We start from the raw sequence: 22,374 nt of genomic DNA, 5'->3' as shown, positions 1-22,374 counted from the left end.
TCTAAATGCCCCTCTGAGTCAGTGTACAATACCAGTAGTTTTGAGTCCTTGGGCAAATCACTCACTTTCTCTGAGCCTGAGTCTTACCTGGGAGTGATAATAAGTTTCTGCCTTTTCTATCTATATTCATAGGGCTTGTGTAAGCATCAAAAAAGAAAGTTTTGAAAGCCATTTATGAGCTATAAAATGCTGTATACATGTGCATAGTTATTGTCACTCTTGTTGAACCTGTGGTTACACTCCTGCCTCCTTTTTCTCATCCACTCCTGTCACTGACCCAATGCTGGGGAAGCTGGACTTGTCCAACTATTTTAGAAGGAGCTTTGTTTCCCAGGGGATTAGTTTTATTAATTAAGAGAGCACTGTAAGGGAATTGGGTTTTTGCTTTAGAACGTGCAGCTGCAGAGCAAAGCTGCATCTACAACATTTGCCCATGAGGTTTCCTAAGAGGCATGGTGATGAGTTGTGTCTCCTTCTGCAGACTGACGAGAGCAACGGGGACTTGGACCCAGGAGTCTTGCTGACAGCTCAGACCATCACATCTGAGACCACCAGCAGCACCACCACAACTCAAATTACCAAGGTAACAGAGAGCTAGAAATTCCTTCTGAAATCCAGTGGCATGCCAAGCTTGCTGCCTCTCTGCAAGAACCCTGGTCCATAAGCAAGGGTTTTCGGCTTCTTCCCTACTGAGCCAAATTTTTTCCAGTGTCCAGGGTGGAAAGGCCCTGTTGCTTTCCCCAGCAATAAACCCAGGGAGACCCTGAGCATCCCTGTCTACTTCATGGTCTCATTAAAGTCACCTGTGGTTGTTCTCTTTACACATTCGTCTGTCTCCGTGGTCAGTGAGTCCCCTGTCTGGCTGTGGAGGTCAGCCTAAAAATTCAGTTTAAAAAGTCAGACGCAGAGTTCGCATCTCCCCACAACTAGGGTGCCTGCCGAATGCTGGTGTGGGACCCTGATGCCCAAGGAGATGGGAAGAACCCCCAAGCGAACCGGTAGGATGTGGGGAGACTGAGAGGGGAGGAGAAGTGGAGGCTGGACAGGACCAGCGCCCCTGAGGGCAGGGGTTCTGATGCCTGGAGGGACCCTTGGGGGCTCGGGTCAGGGGGAAGCATGCCCAGCGTTTCCCCTGCCCAATGGGCCGGGGAAGTCTGCCTGGCTCTCGGGCGGGTCCTACGCCCTCAGAGGTCCCCTCTGGTCTGGGTTGGTCCTGGGGTCGTAGTAGGGAGGCCAGGAGAGAACAGGAGAGGCAGGCGGGAGGGACCCTCCAGGACCGGAGGAGCAGGAAAGGAGCGAAGGGCGTTTGCCCCGCCCACTCGAGCCCCGGAAGCCAAGGGTGTTCACTGCCCTCTGAGACCAGAGGCAGGAGGCAGGGGGCACTGGGCCCCTTCTGTTCTGTTGAGCCTAGGCCCCACCACGCCTCCTTCCTTCCCAGGGCCTTTTCCAGCCCTGTGGGTCCTAAGCATAGGCCCTGCCCACCACCCAAACCTCGCCCCTGCTTAGGCCCGCCCTCCACATCCAAGGCCTTTTTCCACTTTTTTTTCTCCTCTTTTTTACTATTGTGGTTCTGTTTTACCTTCCAGTTGTTGTTTCATCTATATTTTTATTTTTATTTTTTTTCTAACATATCTGTTAGTTACCTCGTCTAATTTTATTTTTTACTTTGTTATTGTTCTCCTTTTCTTTCTTTTTTTTTTTTTTTTGCTGCCTGGCATGGGCTTGTGGGATCTTGGTTCACGAGCCAGGGGTCGGCCTGAAGTTCCTGCGGTGGGAGCTCTGAGTCCAAACTACTGGACTAACAGAGACCCTCAGACCCCAGGGAACATTCATCAGAATGAGGTCTCCCTGAGGTCCTCATCTCAGCACCAAGACCCAGCTCTACCCAACAGCCTACAAACTCCAGTGTTGGAAGCCTCAGTCCAAACAACCAGTAAGACAGGAACACAATCCCACTCATAAAAAAAAGAAAATAAAAAATTAGACAGCAGCGCTTCCCTGATGGCGCAGTGGTTGAGAGTCCACCTGCCAATGCAGGGGACGTGGGTTCGTGCCGCAGTCCGGGAGGATCCCGCATGCTGCGGAGCGGCTGGGCCCGTGGGCCATGGCCGCTGAGCCTGTGCGTCTGGAGCTTGTGCTCCGCAACGGGAGAGGCCACAACAGTGAGAGGCCCGTGCACCACTAAAAAAAAAAAAAAAAAAAGAGACAGCAAAAAAATATGTCACAGATGAAGTAGCAAGGTAAAAACCTACAAGACCAAATAAATGAATAGAAAATAGGCAATCTACCTGAAAAAGAAATCAGAGTAATGATAGTAAAGATGATCCAGAATGTCAGAAATAGAATGGAGACACGGATTGAGAAAATACAAGAAATGTTTAACAAAGATCTAGAAGAACTAAAGAACAAACAAACAGAGATGAACAACACAATAACTGAAATGAAAAGTACACTAGAAGGAATCAATAACAGAATAACTGAGGCAGAAGAATGAATAAGTGAGCTGGAAGACAGAATGGTGGAAATAACTGCCGAGGAGCAGAATAAAGAAAAAAGAATGAAAAGAATTGAAGACAGTCTCAGAGACCTCTGGGACAACACTAAATGCACCAACATTCTAATTATAGGGGTCCCAGAAGAAGAAGAGAAATAGAAAGGGTCTGAGAAAATATTTCAAGAGATTATAGTGGAAAACTTACCTAACATAGGAAAGGAAATTGCCACCCAAATCCAGGAAGCACAGAGAGTCCCATACAGGATAAACCCTAGGAGAAACACACCAAGACACATATTAATCAAACTAACAAAAATTAAATTCAAAGAAAAATTATTAAAAGCAGCAAGGGAAAAACCAAAAATAACCCACAAAGGAATCCCCATTAGGTTATCAGCTGATTTTTCAGCAGAAACTCTGCAGGCCAGAAGGGAGTGGCAGGACATACTTAAAGTGATGAAAGAGAAAAACCTACAACCAAGATTACTCTACCCAGCAAGTATCTCATTCAGATTCGAGGGAAAAATCAAAAGCTTTTCAGACAATCAAAAGCTAAGAGAACTCAGCACCACCAAACCAGCTTTACAACAAATGCTAAAGAAACTTCTGTAGGCGGGAAACACAATAGAAGAAAAAGACCCACAAAAACAAACCCCAAACAATTAAGAAAATGGTAATAGGGGGCTTCCCTGGTGGTGCAGTGGTTAAGAATCCGCCTGCCAATGCAGGGAACACGGGTTCAAGCCCTGGTCCGGGAAGATCCCACATGCTGCAGAGCAACTAAGCCCATGTGCCACAACTACTGAGCCTGCGTTCTAGGGCCTTTGAGCCACAGCTACTGAGCCCACACACCACAACTACTGAAGGCTGCACACCTAGGGCGCATGCTGTGCAACAAGAGAAGCCACCACAATGAGAAGCCTGTTGACACAATTAGAGAAAACCCGCACGCAGCAACGAAGACCCAAAGCAGCCAAAAATAAATATATAAAATAAATAAATTTTAAAAAAGAGAAAATGGTAATAGGAACATACATATCAATAATAACCTTAAATGTAAATGGATTAAATGCCCCACCCAAAAGACACAGACTGGCTGAATGGATACAGAAACAAGACCCATATATATGCTGTCTACAAGAGACCCACTTCAGACCTAGGGACACGTACAGACTGAAAATGAGGGGATGGAAAAAGATATTCCATGCAAATGGAAATCAAAAGAAAGCCAGAGTATCAATACTCGTATCAGATAAAATAGACTTTAAAATAAAGACTGTTGCAAGAGATAAGGAAGGACACTGCAGAATGATCAAGGGATCAATCCAAGAAGATGATATAACAATTATAAATGTTTATGCACCCAACATAGGAGCACCTCAATACGTAAGGCAAATGCTAACAACCAGGAAAGTGGAAATAGGCAGTAACACAATAATAGTATGGGACTTTAACACCCCACTTACACCAATGGACATACCATCCAAACAGAAAATAACTAAGGAAACACAAGCTTTAAATGGTACAATAGACCAGGTAGATTTAATTGATATTTATAGAACATTCCATCCAGAGGTGGAAGAGTACACTTTCTTCTCAAGTGCACACGGAACATTCTCCAGGATATATCACATTGGGTCACAAATCAAGCCTTGGAAAATTTAAGAAAATTGAAATCATATCAAGTATCTTTTTTGACCACAATGCTATGAAATTGGAAATCAACTACAGGAAAAAAAAACTGTAAAAACCACAAATACTTGGAGGCTAAAAAATGTGTTACTAAATAACCAAGACATCACTGAAGAAATCAAAGAAGAAATAAAAAAATACACAGAAACAATGAAAACACAGTGACCCAAAACCTATGAGATGCAGCAAAAGCATTTCTAAGAGGGAAGTTTATAGCAATTCAGTCTCACCTCAAGAAATAGGAAAATCTCAAATAAACAACCTAACCCTACACCTAAATCAACGAGAGAAAGAAGAACAAAGAAAACCCAAAGTCAGTAGAAGGAAAGAAATCATAAAGATCAGAGCAGAAATAAATGAAATAGAAATGAAGAAAACAGTAGCAAGGATCAATAAAACTGAAAGCTGTTTCTTTGAGAAGATAAACAAAATAGATAAACCCTTAGCCAGACTCATCAAGAAAAAAAGGGAGAGGATGCAAATCAATAAAATAAGAAATGAAAAAGGAGAAATCATAGCTGACACCACAGAAATACAAAGGATTATAAGAGACTACTACAAACAACTATATGCCAAAATTGACAACCATAAAGAAATGGACAAATTCTTAGAAAGGTACAATTTCCCAAGACTGAACCAGGAAGAATTGGAAAATATAAACAGACCTATCACAAGTAATGAAATTGAAACTGTAATTAAAAATCCTCCAACAAATGAAAGTCCAGGACCAGATGGCTTCACAGCCGAATTCTATCAAACATTTAGAGAAGAGCTAACACCGATCCTTCTCAAACTCTCCAAAAATATTGCAGAGGGAGGAACACTCCCAAATTCATTCTACGAAGCCACCATCACCCTGAAACCAAAACCAGAAAAAGATATCACAAAAAAATTACAGACCAATATCACTGATGAACATAGATGCAAAAATCCTGAACAAAATACTAGCAGACAGAATCCAGCAACATATTGAAAGGATCAGACACCATCATCAAGTGGGATTTATCCCAGGGATGCAAGAATTCTTCAATATACGCAAATCAATCAATGTGGTACACCATATTAGCAAATTAAGGAATAAAAACCATATGATCATCTCAATAGATGCAGAAAAAGCTTTTGACAAAATTCAACATCCATTTATGATAAAAACTCTCCAGAAAATGGGCATAGAGGGAAACTACCTCAACATAATAAAGGCCACATATGACAAACCCACAGCAAACATCATACTCAATGGTGAAAAACTGAAAGCATTTCTACTAAGATCAGGAACATAAAAAAAAAAAATCAGGGGGTAGGGAGGGTGGGAGGGAGGGAGATGCAAGAGGGAAGAGATATGGGAACATATGTATATGTATAACTGATTCACTTTGTTATAAAGCAGAAACTAACACACCATTGTAAAGCAATTATACTCCAATAAAGATGTAAAAAAAAAATCAGAAATGTCTGGCATTCCTATACACTAACAAGAAAAAGTCAGAAAGAGAAAATAAGGAACAACCCCATTTACCATCGCAACAAAATGAATAAAACCTACCTAAGGCAGTGAAAGACTTGTACTCAGAAAACTATAAAACACTGATAAAAGAAATCAAAGATGACATAAACAGATGGAGAAATATACCATGTTCTTGGATTGGAAGAATCAATATTGTGAAAATGACTATACTACCCAAAGCAATCTACAGATTCAATGCAATCCCTGTCAAACTACCAATGGCATTCTTCACAAAATTAGAACAAAAAACTTTATAGTTCGTATGGAGACACAAAGACCCCAAATAGCCAAAGCAATCTTGAGAAAGAAAAACGGAGCTGGAGGAATCAGGCTCCCCGACTTCAAACTAAACTACAAAGCTACAGTAATCAAGACAGTATGGTACTGGCATAAAAACAGAAATATAGATCAATGGTACAGGATAGAAAGCCCAGAGATAAACCCATGCACATATGGTCACCTGATCTTTGACAAAGGAGGCAAGAACATACAACAGAGAAAAGACAGTCTCTTCAATAAGTGGTGCTGGGAAAACTGGATAGCTACATGTAAAAGAGTGAAATTAGAACACTCCCTAATACCATACACAAAAATAAACTCAAAAAACAAACAAACAAACAAACTCCAAATGGATTAAAGGCCTAAATGTAAGACCAGACACTATAAAACTCAGAGGAAAACATAGGAAAAACACTCTTTGACATAAACCACAGCAAGATCTTTTTTGACCCACCTCCTAGAAAAATGGAAATAAAAACAAAAATAAACAAATGGGACCTAAGTAAACTTAAAAGCTTTTGCACAGCAAAGGAAACCATAAACAAGACGAAAAGACAACCCTCAGAATAGGAGAAAATATTTGCAAATGAAACAAAGGACAAAGGATTAATCTCCAAAATATACAACCAGCTCATGGAGCTCAGTACAAAAAAAAACAAATCAATTAAAAAAATAGATGGAAGACCTAAATAGACATTTCACCAGAGAAGAAATACAGATGGCCAAGAGGCACATGAAAAGATGCGCAACATCACTTATTATTAGAGAAATGCAAATCAAAACTACAATGAGGTATTACCTCACACTGGTCAGAATGGCCATTATCAAAAAATCTAGAAACAATAAATGCTGGAACGGGTGTGGTGAAAAGGGAACCCTCCTCCACTGTTGGTCAGAATGTAAATTGATACAACCACTATGGAGAACAGTATGGAGGTTCCTTAATAAACTGAAAAAAAGAACTACCCTATGATCCAGCAGTCCTACTACTGGGCATATACCCTGAGAAAACCATAATTCAAAAAGAGACACGGGGACTTCCCTGGTGGCACAGTGGTTAAGAATCCGCCTGCCAATGCAGAGGACATGGGTTTGAGCCCTGGTCCGGGAAGATCCCACATGTCACGGAGCAACTAAGCCCAAGCCTGCGCTCTAGAATCCCTGAGCCACAACTACTGAACCCATGTGCCACAACTACTGAAGCCCATGTGCCTAGAGCCTGTGCTCCACAGCAAAAGAAGCCACCGCAATGAGAAGCCCACGCACCTCAACAAAGAGTAGCCCCACTCGCTGCAACTAGAGAAAGCCTGCGCGCAGCAACGAAGACCCAATGCAGCCATAAATAAATAAATAAATAAACAAAAAAACCCAAAAAGAGACATGTGCCACAGTGTTCACTGAAGCACTATGTACAATAGCCAGAGCATGGAACCAACCTAAATGTCTGTCAACAGATGAATGGATAAAGAAGATGTGGCACATATATACAATGGAATGTTTGCCATAAAAAGAAATGAAACTGAGTTATTTGTAGTGAGGTGGATGGACCTAGAGTCTGTCATACAGAGTGAAGTAAGTCAGAAAGTGAAAAACAAATACTGTATGCTAACACATATATATGGAATCTAAAAAAAAAAAAAAAATGGTACTGATGAACCTAGTGGCAGGGCAGGAATAAAGACATAGCCATAGAGAATGGACTTGAGGATGCGGTGGGGGAGGGGAAGCTGGGGTGAAGTGAGAGTAGCATCGACATATATACACTACCGAATGTAAACTAGTTAGCTGGTGGAAAGCAGCAGCACAGCACAGGGAGATCAGCTCAGTGCTTTGCGATGACCCAGAGGGGTGGGATAGGGAGGGTGGGAGGGACATGGGCATATATGTGTGCATATGGCTGATTCACTTTGTTGTACAACAGAAACTAACACAGTATTGTGAAGCAATTATACTCCAATAAAGATCTATTTAAAAAAAAGTCAGTTTAAGGGCAGGTGTTGTTGGTATTATTAAGCAACCATATTTTCCAAGCCAAATATCAGAACTCAGGGTCTTACGAAGAATTTTATGTCATGTCCAGGATCAAGGCCATGGGAACTGTAGTTTGGATGCTGAACTATTGAAATTATTAGAATATTGTTTATGGGGGCAAGAGGGACAAAGTATCTAAAAATGGGACTACTCCCAGAAAATCAGAGACAATCCATGTTTGTGGTAGCACTAGATGAAAAAGCGTTTTCTTGTAAATAAGAAATCTAGATTGCTGACCAAGCTCCATCATCAACACACAGATGACTGGAAGCCAGTTACTTAATATGTCTAGACCATGGTTTCCTCATCTGTGAAGTAGGGAAACCTACCTACCCTGGGGGGATTATTTGAGGGTCTTTTGACATCAGTAATATGAAAATGTTTTAAAATAAAGAGCCTAATTTCAAGCTTCATGACATTTTTTGTTCATAGTCTTCTGATTTGTTTGCCTCTTGAAAACAATCAAAATATACAGGAAAAGAGCAAAAAGGAACACCTGTTTTGTTTACTCACAGAAATTCTTTGGTGTTTGGGAGGAAGAAAAAGGTAAAAATAAATAATAGAGAATTATGACTTTCTGTTTAGCTTATTAAAGGTTTTAGCAATACTAGGGAATAGGCGTGTGCTCATTTTAGCAGGTCCAGCCAAGATTTTGAACAAGTGTGTGAGAAAGCTATCCTATTCAGTACCCAGCAGCAGATTAAAATTTGGAGTATAGTTTTCAGACTAATTTCTTGCTGTTGTTTTGTTTTGCTGTTTGGGTTTTTCTTTCTTTCTTTCTCATATGGTCACCTCCCTTTTGTTTCAGACTGTAAAAGGTGGGATTTCAGAGACCCGGATTGAAAAGCGAATTGTGATCACAGGAGATGCCGATATTGACCATGATCAGGTGGGAATGCTGAGATCCTGGGCATGGGAGAGGTTCTGGGGAAGGATCACTGATGGACACCGAAACTGGCTTGCAAAAGATAACAGCTTACGGGGCTTCCCTGGTGGCGCAGTGGTTGAGAGTCCGCCTGCCGATGCAGGGGACACGGGTTCATGCCCCGGTCCGGGAAGATCCCACATGCCGCGGAGCGACTGGGCCCGTGAGTCATGGCCGCTGAGCCTGCGCGTCCGGAGCCTGTGCTCCGCAACGGAAGAGGCCACAACAGTGAGAGGCCCGCGTACCGCCAAAAAAAAAAAAAAAAAAGATAACAGCTTTATCTCCAAGGGGGCTCCTTAGCTAGCTCTTAATCAAGAAGAAGGACAAAGGGAGTCGGATCACTGAGGCCTGTGGGATGGGGGCCGTAGATTGGAGAAGCAGGGAAGTGTAATGCAAAGAACATGGGCTTTACACTCAAATCCTAGTTCTTACCATATTCTAGCCCTAACTCCCTAGGCCTCTGTTTCCTCATCTGTAAGATAGCATCTTCCTTCAAGTTTGTGAGAATCAAGTGAGATACAGATGTACATTGTGGGGCATGTGGTGGGCTCCAAGTAAATAGAGCTGTTGCTGTTCAGGGGATATCATGTACCCAAACCTGTGCTGGAGACAGTAGATGATATCAAACCAACATGTAGTCTCTACCCTCAGAGGGGCGAGCTAGAAGGGACACAGTGTCATGGGGCTGGAACTCAGGAGACCTGGAACTTAATTTCTGTCCTAGATCTATCACTAACTTGTTGTATGACCCTGGGCAAATCACTTTACCTCCCATATTTTTTTTTTTTGTTCTCTCCTAAAAGAGAGTAGGTTGATCTAGATAATTTCTGGGCCCTCTGAGTGCTAAAATTCTATGCTTTTATGTTAATTAGGTGCTAATTGTGTGCTTCGAGCAATTAGCAAATAATAAGGTCAGGATTAATGTTCCCAATTCTCTGCTGGGTGAGGTTAGAACAGTAAAGCTACAGAAGAGCGGGGGTGGAAGAGACTGCATGTAAATGCTTCTGGAATCATTGACAGGAGTGCTGGAGCAATAGTTCTGTGGCCTTTATGCTGATATGCTGAGTGCCTTAAAAAGAAAAAATAGACTGAGCGGCAGTGCTGACAGTTCCCTTGGTAGCAGGGTTGAGACAGCTGAGAACACCGGGCTGAGGGTCCCAGCAACAAGGCTGCAAAACGCCCAAGTGGGAGGCCTTGCAGTCTATTTGCCCCAGCGCAAGGGATGCTGCTGTGTTACCAGCCTGCACTCACCTACGTGGCCTGATGTGATCTGAGCCCCTGCCACGTGCTCCATCTGTGCTAGATGGCATAGGGAGGTGTTTTGGCTTTGGAGTGAGACAGACCTGGGTTGAATCCTGACTCTGCAACTTACTGGTTGTGTGTCCTTGAGCAAGTTATTTTACTTCTCTGAGCTGTGGTTTTGCCCTCTGTAAAATAAAGATTATCATAGGTTTCTTTCAGGGTTATTGGGACAAAAGGACAAGCACACTTGATAGCTCAGAGAGGTGCTCCAGTGTCCCTCAGTCTCTGAGACATGAGGGACATGTGGAAGGGATAAGATGTGGTGCACTCTGGATCGGGAGTGGGCACTTTAAGAAGGTGCAGGCTGTCAGAGAGAGAGGGGTGTAGGCCAGAGTAACCAGAGAGGGGGCTTGGGCTGGGCCTTGAAGCGTGAGCAGACTGGTTGAGCAAACAAGCTGAGGGAGGATGAGCAGGGGCCTGTAGAGGTAGCGGTGCCAAGAACGGCTTTCATGGAGTCAAGAGACCAAAAGAGGGATCTCCCTTCTTCCCGTCCCTCCTAGAAGTAGTCTTAACAGCCAGGGTTAACAGTCAGCTGGTCAAATCTAGCTAGAGTCCTTTTTGATGGAGGCCTGTCACTGAGAATCCCATGCCACCATCCCCCAAAGTCTGTGTTGGGCTCTTCCACCTTGGGGTGCTCTGAGCTTGAGGCTCAGCGACTTGCAGCCCAAGGGGAGTAGTCGTGTCATTGTTCTTCTTTGACTTTCCCTCTGCTCCCTTCAGCTTTTCTAAAATGATCAAAACTCCTCCAGATACTAAAATAGGGTCGTCATCCCCTCCACCTCCCTCTGAAACTAAAAAACAGTGTGGCAAAGTCTGATAGACTTAAGTGAAAATCCCCATTGTGTTACTTACTAGCTGTGAAACATTAAGCACTTTAACCACTGAACCTCGGTTTCCACGTCTAAAATATGAAATTAAGGATACTGCCTTAATTCATTGAGTTGTTGTAAAGATCAAGTAAATAATAATAAGTAATGTACTTAGGCTAGTATGTGGCATGTCATGGGCCCTCCCACTCTTTCTTCCTTTCTTGTCTCTACTTTAGCCAGAGACATCTCTTCCTTTTTGTAGCATGCTTCGCTATTTTCCTCTCCTGTCCTGAGCTTCCCGGTTACCCTACGCTGAACACAGATTTCACTTTGTTCTTTAGACTCCCTTTCTTGAGTGAACCTTCCCAGAGCCACCCAGGCTGTCACCCCTCAAGGCCCTCCCTGATTCCTTGGAGACAGCTCTAAGCTTTCCCTGTGTCTGTGTTTTCAGTCCAGGAGCCTCCCTAAGCAGGATAGGGTGGGTACGGCCATCATCAGCTTGGCTTAGCCTACATGCTGCCCTGGTCCTGTAGACAGAAAGATTGAACTTGCCAGAGAAATGGTGTCCTATGACCCCTGCCTTTTTCACCAGCCAGGCTGCTTTCTGCCTGATGGACGTTGTTTCTGTCTTTCTCAGGTCCTCGTACAGGCCATCAAGGAGGCAAAGGAGCAGCACCCAGACATGTCAGTGACCAAGGTGGTCGTCCATCAGGAAACCGAGATCTCTGAGGAGTGAGCTCAGGTACGGGCCGTGCTTGTGGAGTGGAGCCATGCCCCCAGAGGTGTCCACGCTGGGACTTGATAAACCGAAGTCAGAGGAAGGCTGAGGAGGAGGATGTGGGAGGTCATTAAGTATCTGGGTCTCCTCCTGCCCTCAGCGGTGTCAGCAGTGATGGGGTGGAAGAGATACACCAAGCGTGGATGTAAATCCCACCCACCTTTTGAATCTTCACGCATCCTCCAGCTTCTCCACCTCACCTCCCCCCACTTCTCCCTGCTGCTCTCTCTGCTGTCACAAGTCTCTCTGAGCCTAGACCTGGGAGGACCAGAGGAGAAGAACAAAACCAAGAAAAGCAGCGCTAGCTGTCTGGAAATGAGGGTTTGGGGGATAGGAAAGAAAGGGCTGAAGCTCTGGGGCCAGACTAGAGTTGGAAGCAGGATAGCTGCTTTTTGGGAGCCAGGGTTCCAGATAAAGTCATGCCTACAAGTAGTTTACAAATAACTTGAAGAAGCCATCAATCACCAGGTAGGACGGGGCCCTGTAAAACCGCTCAGGCCCTGACTGTCACTTGTGGCCACAAGAACTTGGCACTGGGACTGGGTAGCAGTCTCCTTTGCGGGATTTTAAAACTTTGCTTCTTTCTTTCCTCTAGGAACTGTCCTACCCTCCCCCCTCCCCCGACTCCCTGCCCATCTCCCGTCCCAGAGAAAACCAGCAGAATGATAAAGAAGCTAACCTGCAATAGTCAGACTTCAGACTTTTAAAATGATTGATTCTAAACCACCAGAAAAGCAATTTCATTTTCTATTTGGAGTTTATACCAAGAAAGTCTTCTAGATATCACTGATCCTTTTGAATACATTTTTCTATATTGTGATACCAGAAATTGTTCAACTTTTCACTCTTTGGACTGTTTTTAAAGAGCCTTTTGTTTTTTTATGGGGTGGTTTGTAACCCCTTCAGCCCAGCCTCTCCCCATTTATACTGACAGGGTCCCCAGCATTCTTCGGGAAATCCTCCAATGACTCTGTCAGCTGTGTTGGGGGACAAAGCCAGCTTAATGGGGCTTCCCTGCTCCTCCCCTAGTTTATACCCTTTAGATGGCAGCAAAAACTTCATAAACCAGCCCTTTCTCAGAGCCAGTGATGTAACTTTATCAGAATGTCAGGCAGGGCAGCTGCCCTGATCCAGAGACCCCAGGAAGATGTCCCTGTCCCTTTGCTGAGGGTGGTATGGGGAGGCAGAGGCCTCTGCTAAGAATGTAGTATTGTTTTCCTTCCTCTCTCCTGTTCTTTCTTTTTGGAGCTTCTTTAGATCAAAGACATAAGAAGTTGCTTCAGATATATCTGATACTGTGAATGTTTGAACATATCCGTGGCCTTCACCTTCCTGCCCTCCCTCCCCTTTTACCTCATCAGAAGCAGTGGCTCTGCTAAGTGCTCCCCCCACCTCCCATCTCAGGAGAGACCAAAACTCACAGAAAAATAGGCACTTTGGGCCAAAAGCACTGACCGCACATTTTTAGTGGTGATTTGGACAAAGAAAGTTGACGAGATTTTTTTAAAGGTTTTCTAGTTCTGGGAATGTGCACTTCACACAAGGGAGTGGTGGAGTTTACCTCAGTTGGATCCTGCTAAAAAGTATTTCCAGGAGAACATCCCTGAGCCTCTCTCTTTAATCCTGGGGTGAGAGAGGATGTGACTGAGAGAGGAGGCGATCATGGTCCAGACCGGCCCCTGCCTGCAGAGACCCTTCTGGAGCGTGGCAATTGGCTTTTAGGGGCCACGCTCCCCACAAAACCCCACTTGACAAGGGGTACAAACACCAGCTCCACTCATCCCCACTTGCCATCTGAGGTCTGTCAGGTTTTGTGGCTTGATGTTTGTGGTGGGTTTGGGTTTAATTTTTTGTTTTTGTTTTTGAAAATGAGGACTGATGTCCTCAATCCCACTATTCCTGGTAAAGATTAGGGGACATTTTTATTCAGTAGGGCCTCTCTGATCTTCCAGCTTGCTTCCCACAAACAGATCTACCTACAAGTTCTTAGAATCCTGATTCTAGGACAGAAAGTGAGCTTCCTGAGGTGGACAGTGGGTCCCAGTCAGCAGTGGCTGGGGGCTCCAGGGCGGTGAGCAGGAGAGAAGTCTACAGCCTCTGCTCCCAGCTCGCAGCACGTCTCCGGAGTCTCTGCTGGCTGACCTTTGTTTAGACAAACTCAGTTGGTTTGAACTGTTTTCACAAGTGTGCGTTTTTCTCTTAGTACTTACTTGAGACTGTTACTAACCAACAGGTAGCTCTCTCTGGGCAGGGACAGGAAGAGCTCAGGTGGGATATGTGACAGGCTTCGGGGGGAAGGAGAGTGCCCTGTCTCAGGGACAGACAGCCTGGGGTATACGGTCTGGAACGATGGGGCTTTTCCAGGCCATGCCCAAGCCCGAGCTTTGTTGCCCAGAGCGGTGGTGAGGTTGGAAATCCAGCTCACATCATATAGGCATGCGATGTGAGCTCACTTGCCAATGGCCAGCTGTCCTGCTGGAAGAGCTGCCGGAGCTTGCAGAGCTGCAACCTGTGGAATGAAGATGGGGAAAGGAAGAGGGCACAGCATGCACGTCAGGAACCTGGCACACTGAGTATTCTGTGCCATCCAGGTCAGTGTGGCCACTTTCACTGCCTAGGACCACAAATCAGGGGCCTGAACTTCCCCTCAACCTGTCACCAACTCACTTCACCCTGCTTCCTTGTCTATAAGTCGGACCAGAAGATCTCCAATGCCCTTCTGGCGCTGAGAAGCCATGATATGGACAAGCCAACACGAGGGGTGTCCTTCCAAGCCTCTTTCCTTTTCCTCCCTCTCTGGTTACAGAACTTGGGGTTTGGCAATTGTTTGGATCTTTTTTTTTTCTTTCTGCAACTGTGTGTGTGCGTGTGTGTGAAGAAAAACAGACTGTCCAGGTGGAAATGGTGAAGAGGGGAGAAGAGTTCATTTCCAGTGTCAACAACTTGGCAGTTTTCCTGAAGTGGCTCAGACACGGCACAGGAACGACTCTCACTGCAATTTTATTTTTATCTCACTCAGAAACAAAGATTTCTTCCAAGCCACGCGAGGTCTCTGCCACCCACCTACCCAGCCCACCCACAAAGCAGGACCTGAATTTATCCGCTGAGGGCCCACAGAGCCTGGCTGCAGGGACCTGTCAGGGCCTCTGCCCACCCCCAGCCCCCCACCGTGTGTTGCGGGGCAGCTGAGGGTGAGGGAGCAACAGTCCACCTCGGGAAATGGAGCCAGGGCTATGGCCTGACCAACACCAAGGAAGGCTCGTGGGAAATACCTGTCCAGGATCTCAGCCCCAGGCTGGTTGGTTTTACAGATCTCTCTCAAATGTTTTATTTTGGTGACAAAAATGAAGGAGCTTTGTAAATTAAAAAAAAAAATTATGAATCATATCAAGTAGTTGTTTACATTTCTTGACAAAATAGGAACTATGCCAGCCGAATCAAATTGGCAAAATCCTTAGATTAAATAGGCAATAATTAGGTCTGCCGTTTTGGCCTTTTGTAGTTAGAGAAGTGGTGGTAGTGTTTAGATACTGTTTGGTCTTGCTTCTTCTTGTATTGCATTTTTCAATAAACTTAAAAAAAAAAAAAAGGACTCTGTGAAGATTGATCAACTTTTAAAGTTCTCTTCTCTTACCGGCAACTCGGGAAAAATTAAACGTGCGACAGGAAGACCCAAATCCAAGCCATTTTCTAAAGGTGTCCACATTGACCAAAATGCAGTTTCAACATATAAAAGGATTTCTGGGAACTGGCATATGCTTTTTGCCAACTGGAGGGAAATTTCGTGGCACAGGCCACGACAAAGGAGAGAAAGGGGGCTTCTCAGACCTCTTTAAGGGAGGGGCCAGACCCTCAGTATGAAGGCATTGGCAGTAGTGTAGCCCTCGTGGGATATACCCTGCATGGCTGAGGGGGGGAGGGGTTGACGTGGTAGGAATTAAAGGCTCAGTCTCCATCCCAGATGGCGGTGGAACATCTCAGCTCCACCCCATTGCCCGTCTTCCCAGAGGCGCAAACCCTATCACTAGTGCCACCTTGGAGGGAGCCTGTCCCAGCCTGTAACATCACAACCTACCTTCCAAGTCTTAGGGTCCTTGCCCACCACTTTGGGTTTGCCAAGACACCAGATACATCTCCCAATCACCCTGGCCTGGACCTCCAGCCCCCTCAGGTACCTGTCCAGGGCTAAGGCCACTTTTGGAGGCTGAAGGAATTCCTAAGGCTGAGTCATGCTGGTCTCCAGATTCCACGTTAAAACACATTCTCTCCGGCTTTTTGAACCCTTGTGCAGTTGGCATTTCTCTGCTGACATGCAAGTCAGGATGCCTTAGCAGCTGCTGGGGCCAGAGCATCCATCCCCAGTCTGGGATGTGACTGAAGCATCTACTAGACATTGGGACTCCCATCCTAGTCCGGTACCATGGTCCATGCTGCAGCCTCATAGCAGGCTGTCCCCTGCTCCTCAGACCCGGGCCCCCAAGTCCCCTCCTCCTCCCAACTTGGCATAACCCCCCAGACTAAGGCGGTCCAGCCGTGGCCAGCTTCGGTGAGCACAGTCCCGAGCTGCTGGGGCCCTAAGCAGGAGCTCCCCAAGGCCCAGATCCAGAGACTTGGAATGTTCAATGCAGGAACCAGAGGGCTGCACGGTGATAATCACATGGCCAGTCTGGGTCCGTGGACCCCAGGGTGGGTGCAGCCCTGGGCCCTTCAGCGGGTAACTGTTGAGCAGGGCAGGTAACCCCAAGCGAGGATTAGCAGGCTCTGAACGCAGACTCCGCACTGATGGGACTGGTGAGGTACCCCGACACGGGGACAGGTCCCAGCTTTCTGGCTCCACGCAGCCTGTGGCTCGGGGAGTCCTGGGGCCGGGGCTGGGGAGGAGAGCGCAGTCCCAGCCCGGGCCGTCCGGGGGTCGGAGCGCCTGGGCCCGCAGCACCCCCTGACGAAGCCGTCGAGTCTCCAAGTCTCGGTTCTCGTAGAGCAGCGTGTTGGCGCAGATGAACACGAACAGGCCGACGCCCATGACCACGGGCCCAAGGAGTCGTAGCCGCTCGTGCGGGCCGTGGGCCCGGCCGGCGCCCCGACCCTCGCGCCGCAGCTCGCTCAGGGGGGGCGCGCTGGCGTTTGCAGCCCGGGGTCCCGGGACCCCGGCGCGGTGCGGCCAGTAGCCGGCCACTGCGATGCCCATGCCCACCAGGACCACGAGCGCCCCCAGCGCCGCGAACGCCCCCGACGGCGATCGCAGCCGCAGCCGCGCCCGCACCCGCAAGGGCTCGGGCGGGGAGCGCGGGCGCCGGCGGCGGCCCAGGCGGCGGCCCAGGCGGGAGACGCGGCCCTCGGGGCTCCTCCGCACCTCCCCGCAGTCTCCGGGGCTCCCAGCCGTCATCTCTCAGTCGTCTTGGCGCTCTGCGGAGAGAAGGTGGAAGGCAGGGACTGAACCGACGGGCCTACGGTCGGAGCGCCAGGTCGGGGGCCCACATCCGGGAGGGAAGATGGGGCTGCCTGGCCCAGGACGCTTGGAGATCCCTGGCGGCCACCCCCGGATTTTCCCGGGCTGCGAGGCGGGGAGCCGCCCCCGCTCGGGTTTTCCGCAGCGGAGCTCCGAGCCAGGGACGCGCGGCAGAAGCCAGAGTTGGCCAGGCCCGCGGGCGGAGACCAGGGAGGGGGTCGCGGGCTGCTCCTTGGCGCATCCTTGGCTGCGGGGCTCCGGCCGCCTGCGCCCTCTTGGCCATCTTGCGGGTCCCGGGCCTCGGGAGGTGTGGGGCCCCCGGCAGCGGAGTCTCCAGGGTAAGTGCCGCCCGAGCTCGAGTTCACCCCCGCAGGTGGCTGCACCGTAGTAAAGGAGGGAGGGGGCACTCAGCCGCCCGGGTCTGCTGGGGTCGCTCGCGGGCCCCACCTCCTCTCTGCTGCGCTTCAAGTACCGCAGGGAAGGAAGGAGCGGGTGTCGCGGCCTCCAGCCTCTTCCTGCCCGCCTCCTCCTTCCAGACCTCCTCAGTCAGCACTGAAGCTGCAGCAAGAGAGACTTGAGCTAGACTCCGAGAAGACCGCTCTGACCAAAACAAGTGGCAGATTTGGCCCAGGATTTCTTTAAACTCCGCGAGGAAGAGGCCGCCCCCTCCTCCAGCGGCCGGGCTAACGCCAGGGCAGGAAGCAGGGGGCTGCGGGTGCCGGGCGCCGGGCCTTGCCAAATGAGCTCCCCTCCTGTCTCTCCTGTCAGCCCGGGCAACGCTGTTCCCCCAGGTTGCAGCGTTTCCAATTCGGGCTCCTCGGGATGAAACATCCCCCTTTCCAGCCGCCTGGCCTCCTTTCCGGCCTCCACCGCCCGAGGCCTCAGTGGCCCGCGTCCCGGCCGGAGCAGCACCGCCCTTGCACCTCTGGCTGCCGCAGGGTCTGGGCCGCCCGGCTTAAGCCCCTCCCGGCTGCTGGTGCGGCCTGGCCTGCGACCTGAGGAGTGAATCCGGGCCGGGCAGGAGTCGCGGGGCTGCGTGTGGTGTGGCCCCCACGGAAGGGAGGATGTGGGAGGAAACCGTGCCCCGGCCGGGGCGCTCCGGCCTTAGGAGAGGAGGGTTAGCACCTCACTGTCCAGTGGTGCATCCTCACTGCCCCAGTCTGGTTTCTCCACAGCTGCAACGTTGGAACCCGTAGTCGAGGCCCCAGGAAGGAGGCCTTGTTACCCTACTCACTCCCCATTCGCACCCCCGAAGCTCAAAGCAGGACACCCCATCCCTGCCTCCGACAGGAGCGCTGAAGGCCCAGGGCCTAGCATAGAGCCCCGGCGTCTTCCGCGTCCAAAGCCTGGTGTTCACAGAGGGAAACTGCGGCCCGGAGAGGCGGAGGGGCCTGCCAGGGTCATAGGCCACACAGGACGGGGGCTCTACTAGGACCCAACGCTGGTCACTTCTCTGCTCAGACCCGGGAGCGTCCTGGGAGGAGGCGAGCCCCGTTCCCCACCCCGGTCTCTGAGTGTGGAGCCCTTTCCCCAGTCCCAAACTGGAGAAATGACCACCCCGCCCCTGGCCAGAGCTGGCGCTCCGGCCCCAGCTCCGGAAAGGTCATCCCTGAGCCACCGCGGGTCCTGGCGGGAAGGGAAGCGGAGGCTTGCAGAGAGATGGGGACATGCTCAGAGACCCTGAGACTCTGGAGGGCGTGGGTCGACGCTGGGGACCCCTGAGAGGCAGAAACTTGGAGACACAGTCCGAAGGTCCCATGTCTCGGGAAGTTGCTCGGGGCTGGATCCCGGACACTCCGGGGTCCCGCCTTCCCGCGCGTCCACACTCCGGGGAGAGGGGGAACCGGGCTCCCGACCCCCCACTCAGCGCCCATCTGGAGGGAGAGGCTAAACAAAAAGTTGGGGAAAGTGGGGGACGAACCCCAGGCTCCTAGTTTTGCTCACCTGCCGCCTCCGCACCCGGCTGGGTCCGGGTCCGAGTCCGCGCGCCGCGACTCGCGGCACTGCCGCGGTCTCCTAGGAATCCCGGCCCCCGGCCCCGCCCCCTGGCCCGGCCCCGCCTAGCGCTGCCCTGGCCCCGCCCTCCTGGAGCCCCAGGGACAGTCTGGCCGGGGCCCGGGCAGGCCCCACGGCTGGAAGGAGGCAGCGACTCAAGTCTGAGGCTCGCAGGTAAGCGCTGTGTGCGCGCCCGGTGACTCGGAGGATCCGGGGGCTCGAGTCCCCCGCTAACGTCGTTCAGAAGGCCTGGGAGGGCGCCCTCTTCCCACGTGCGGAAACTGAGACCCAGCCCCACAGCCTGAGCGAGCAGACAGGATTCGAAGCCCGCACGCCCTCCCCCGTCTCGCAGAGTCCCTCCTTCCAGTCGCCCCGGAGAGGAATCTGGGGGCATCTGAGAGCCTACAGATGCCCAGCGCCGTCCGGGGAGCTTCCGGGAGGAGGTGGCCGGAGTTCCTGCTCCGCCCGACCCTACTATCTGAACCTTCCTCTGTCTGAACCTCACTGCCTTCACCTGTAAAATGGGCATAATGGTGTCTGCCTCGCCAGATGCTGAGAGGTGAAAATCCGGCGTTGAGGGCTGGGCGCACAGTACGGGCGCAGCCCGGGGTAAGCCCACGAGCGCTTAATGAAGAGTAATCACGTGGGGGGGAGGGTAAATAGAGATGAACCAGGTTATCAGAGTTGATTGAATCGAATGGAGTGTCGCGGGTCCTGCCGGTCTCCCTAACCTCCCCGAAGATCTGCCCAAGCTGGAATGGGGAGGCGGTGCTCGTCCCAAATCAGAAGGAGTGTTCGGAGGTCCGCGGCTACCCCTGCGGACCGGCCCGAAGGGGGTAGCGCAGCTTTCGTGCCCCGCCCGCCCCCAGAAGCAGGAATGTGGAGCGGAGCCAGGGGGGTCGGCCGGCGGCCCAGTTTCCATGATGCGGGGGGCGGAGGAGGAGGAGGAGGGGTGGTGCGGGCAGATTGCCAGCCTCAGCGCCGGACCCCCCTCACCCTCGCAGCCCAGCCGGGCCCCTCGGGAGGAATTTCCGGCCTGGGATTCATTATAACCCGCCCTCCCCCCGGCCGCGGAGACCCCCCGGCACGCGAGGCGCTAGCGGAGGGGGATGGGCGGTAATGAGACCCTGCTGTGCGCCCGGGGCGGGGAGGGGGAACTCGAGGAAGTCGCCGGCCTGGGCCACCCAACCCCGCTGCGCGTGGCAGAGTCAGGTCCCGGAGCCACACTGCACAGTTGGGCCTCGAACCCAGGCTCCGGCCCTGTGGCTCGGCGGAGGAGACCAGGGGTGGCATCGGCGACCCCGGGAGCCCTTCTGCCAGCTCCCGGCGACCGGACATCCTCCGGAGCGACCGAGGCCAACGCTGGGGGCGGGGCCTCCGGTGGGCCGACCGCGGGGATGCCAGGGTCCCCGAGGAGGCCACAGTGGGTGGGGTCGAGCCTCGGCTCCCAGGGCCTCATCCCTGCGGGTCCGAGAGCGAGGCCGCGGTCGCCTTCCTGCCGCCCGCGCGGCACGCAGGGCTCCTGCGGCCTGAGCTCGCCTCTGGGCTGTTGCCTGGGCTCCACTGAGGCAGCGGCCTCCTTTCTGCCTCCTCCCACTTCTTGCCTCCGCTGTTTCCTTTTCTGGAGACCCCTTCCTTCCTCGCTCTGCACTTGGTCTACTCCTCACACACTGACCCCACCTCCGCCCTCTCAGCATTTCCCCAGCACCCCACCCGACACCGCTGCCCCTCCCCGCTCACTGCTCTTCCTGGGAAACACCAACGCTAGAGGCCAAAGCCCAACGGTCTCCCGGTCCTTGTCCCCCTACTCCACCTGCCCTGGCATTTACCACTTGCTGCTCACGCCTGCCCCTCCCGGCTTTCCCCGTCCTCAGCGCTCTGCCCTCCCCAGTGCTGGGGTTTCTCCCATCCTGGGCCACGAGGCGTGGCGCGCTTCCAGCAACCAGCCATATCCCTGGGCCCCATGATCAGCCCCATTGCTGCGCCTTCCGTTCCCCCCACTTTGTGAACGGCCCCACCCCCACCCTAAGGCCAACTACACCGGGGGTCACCTTAGGCTCCTTCCTCTCCTCGTTCTGTCTAATCCATCGAGTCCGGTGGACCCTGCTCTTGGGATCTCGCATTAGCCGCTTTCTCCCGCCCCAGGGCCCCTGTCCCTCTGCAGGCCCTCCTTGCTGTTCCACAGGGAGGCACCAAGCATCCTTCTACACGGAATCTGAACCCGTCACCCACTCCCTGCTTCAATCCCTCAGTGGCTCCCCAGTGTTGTCCAAGTGGCATTTAAATCCCTTCTTACCTCCACTAACTGGCCCTGGCCCTGGCCCTGGCCCTCTCACACTCCTGCCTCCTGGGTAGCTGAGCTTCTTTCCATCCCCCAATCCTCTGTGTGGCCTCTGCCCTTGGCACCTGCCTGGCCTCCTGTAACGAGCACCTACTCCCCTGCTCATCCCCTTGGCTCCTACTCACCCTTCAGACCTGCCCTGGGCTTTCTCTAGGCGCCCAGCCCCTCCTCTAGCTTTCCATTACACCACACACACACACACACACACACACACACACACACACACACACACACACACACACACACACACACACACACACACACACACACACACGCCTCCCTGCACATGAACTGAACTCAGTGTTTGGGATCTGAGTCTGTTTCCTGCCTGTGTTCCCTATGGCCATGAACTCTGAGGGGCAGGACTCGGCGTGTCTTGCTCACCCCTGGAGCCCTTTGCCCAGCTCAGTGCCTGCCCACAACTGGCCCACAACCGGCCCTTGACTCCCCCACCCCTGGAGCCCCTCCTAATTCCCACCCCTGGAGCCCTGGCTCAGGCAGCAGGAGGTAAAGAGGACTTTTCCCGTCTGTAAAAGAGCAGGGAGTAATACTCCCAGTGTTGTTTCCTAGATCAGAGTACCCATGGTCAGCATCTGGCACAAAGTGGATGTCCACTGAACAGCCACTCCCTCCTCTGACCATGGGTATCAGGCCCACAGGGCAGTGTTTGGGGGCTGTAGAAACCTTCCCTGGTCATTTGGGGTGATCGGGGAGAGAAGGGTCCCCCTTCCTAGTCATAACCCCTTTTAATTCTCTTGAGGGCTCTGGGAGGTCA

At 50.9% G+C, this 22,374-nt stretch overlaps 2 protein-coding genes and 1 pseudogene across 28 annotated transcripts in view; 2 read left to right on the top strand and 1 right to left on the bottom strand.

Moving 5' to 3' along the window:
- Positions 1-14,756, top strand: part of EPB41 (erythrocyte membrane protein band 4.1) — a 199,073-nt gene extending 184,317 nt beyond the window's left edge. For all 27 annotated transcript variants that reach the window (XM_089897550.1, XM_089897478.1, XM_089897474.1 and 24 more), the window contains 4 exons: positions 482-583; positions 8,809-8,889; positions 11,674-11,778; positions 12,410-14,756. In XM_089897550.1, the coding sequence (XP_089753676.1) occupies positions 482-583; positions 8,809-8,889; positions 11,674-11,772 (282 nt within the window). In that variant the 3' untranslated portion in view covers positions 11,773-11,778; positions 12,410-14,756. The remainder of the gene's footprint in view (positions 1-481; positions 584-8,808; positions 8,890-11,673; positions 11,779-12,409) is intronic.
- On the bottom strand, positions 13,656-17,488 carry TMEM200B (transmembrane protein 200B). The gene has a single exon (XM_022551985.2). It carries the CDS (start codon positions 17,198-17,200, stop codon positions 16,277-16,279), a length of 924 nt encoding a protein of 307 aa, XP_022407693.1. The 5' UTR covers positions 17,201-17,488; the 3' UTR covers positions 13,656-16,276.
- A 2,879-nt stretch (positions 17,489-20,367) lies between these two features.
- Positions 20,368-21,548, top strand: LOC149750811 (uncharacterized; annotated as a pseudogene).
- Positions 21,549-22,374: the final 826 nt, after the last annotated feature.

This window comes from Delphinapterus leucas, chromosome 1, assembly GCF_059928025.1.
Source record: "Delphinapterus leucas isolate spDelLeu-1000000601 "Yukka" chromosome 1, BTC_Dleu_Yukka2, whole genome shotgun sequence".
NCBI lineage: Eukaryota > Metazoa > Chordata > Mammalia > Artiodactyla > Monodontidae > Delphinapterus > Delphinapterus leucas.
This window is presented reverse-complemented; position numbering and strand designations above follow the sequence as displayed.

What these genes read in the sequence shown, in the direction of transcription:
- TMEM200B (XM_022551985.2), bottom strand. Translation starts at nt 17,200, where the DNA reads ATGACGGCTGGGAGCCCCGGAGACTGCGGGGAGGTGCGGAGGAGCCCC.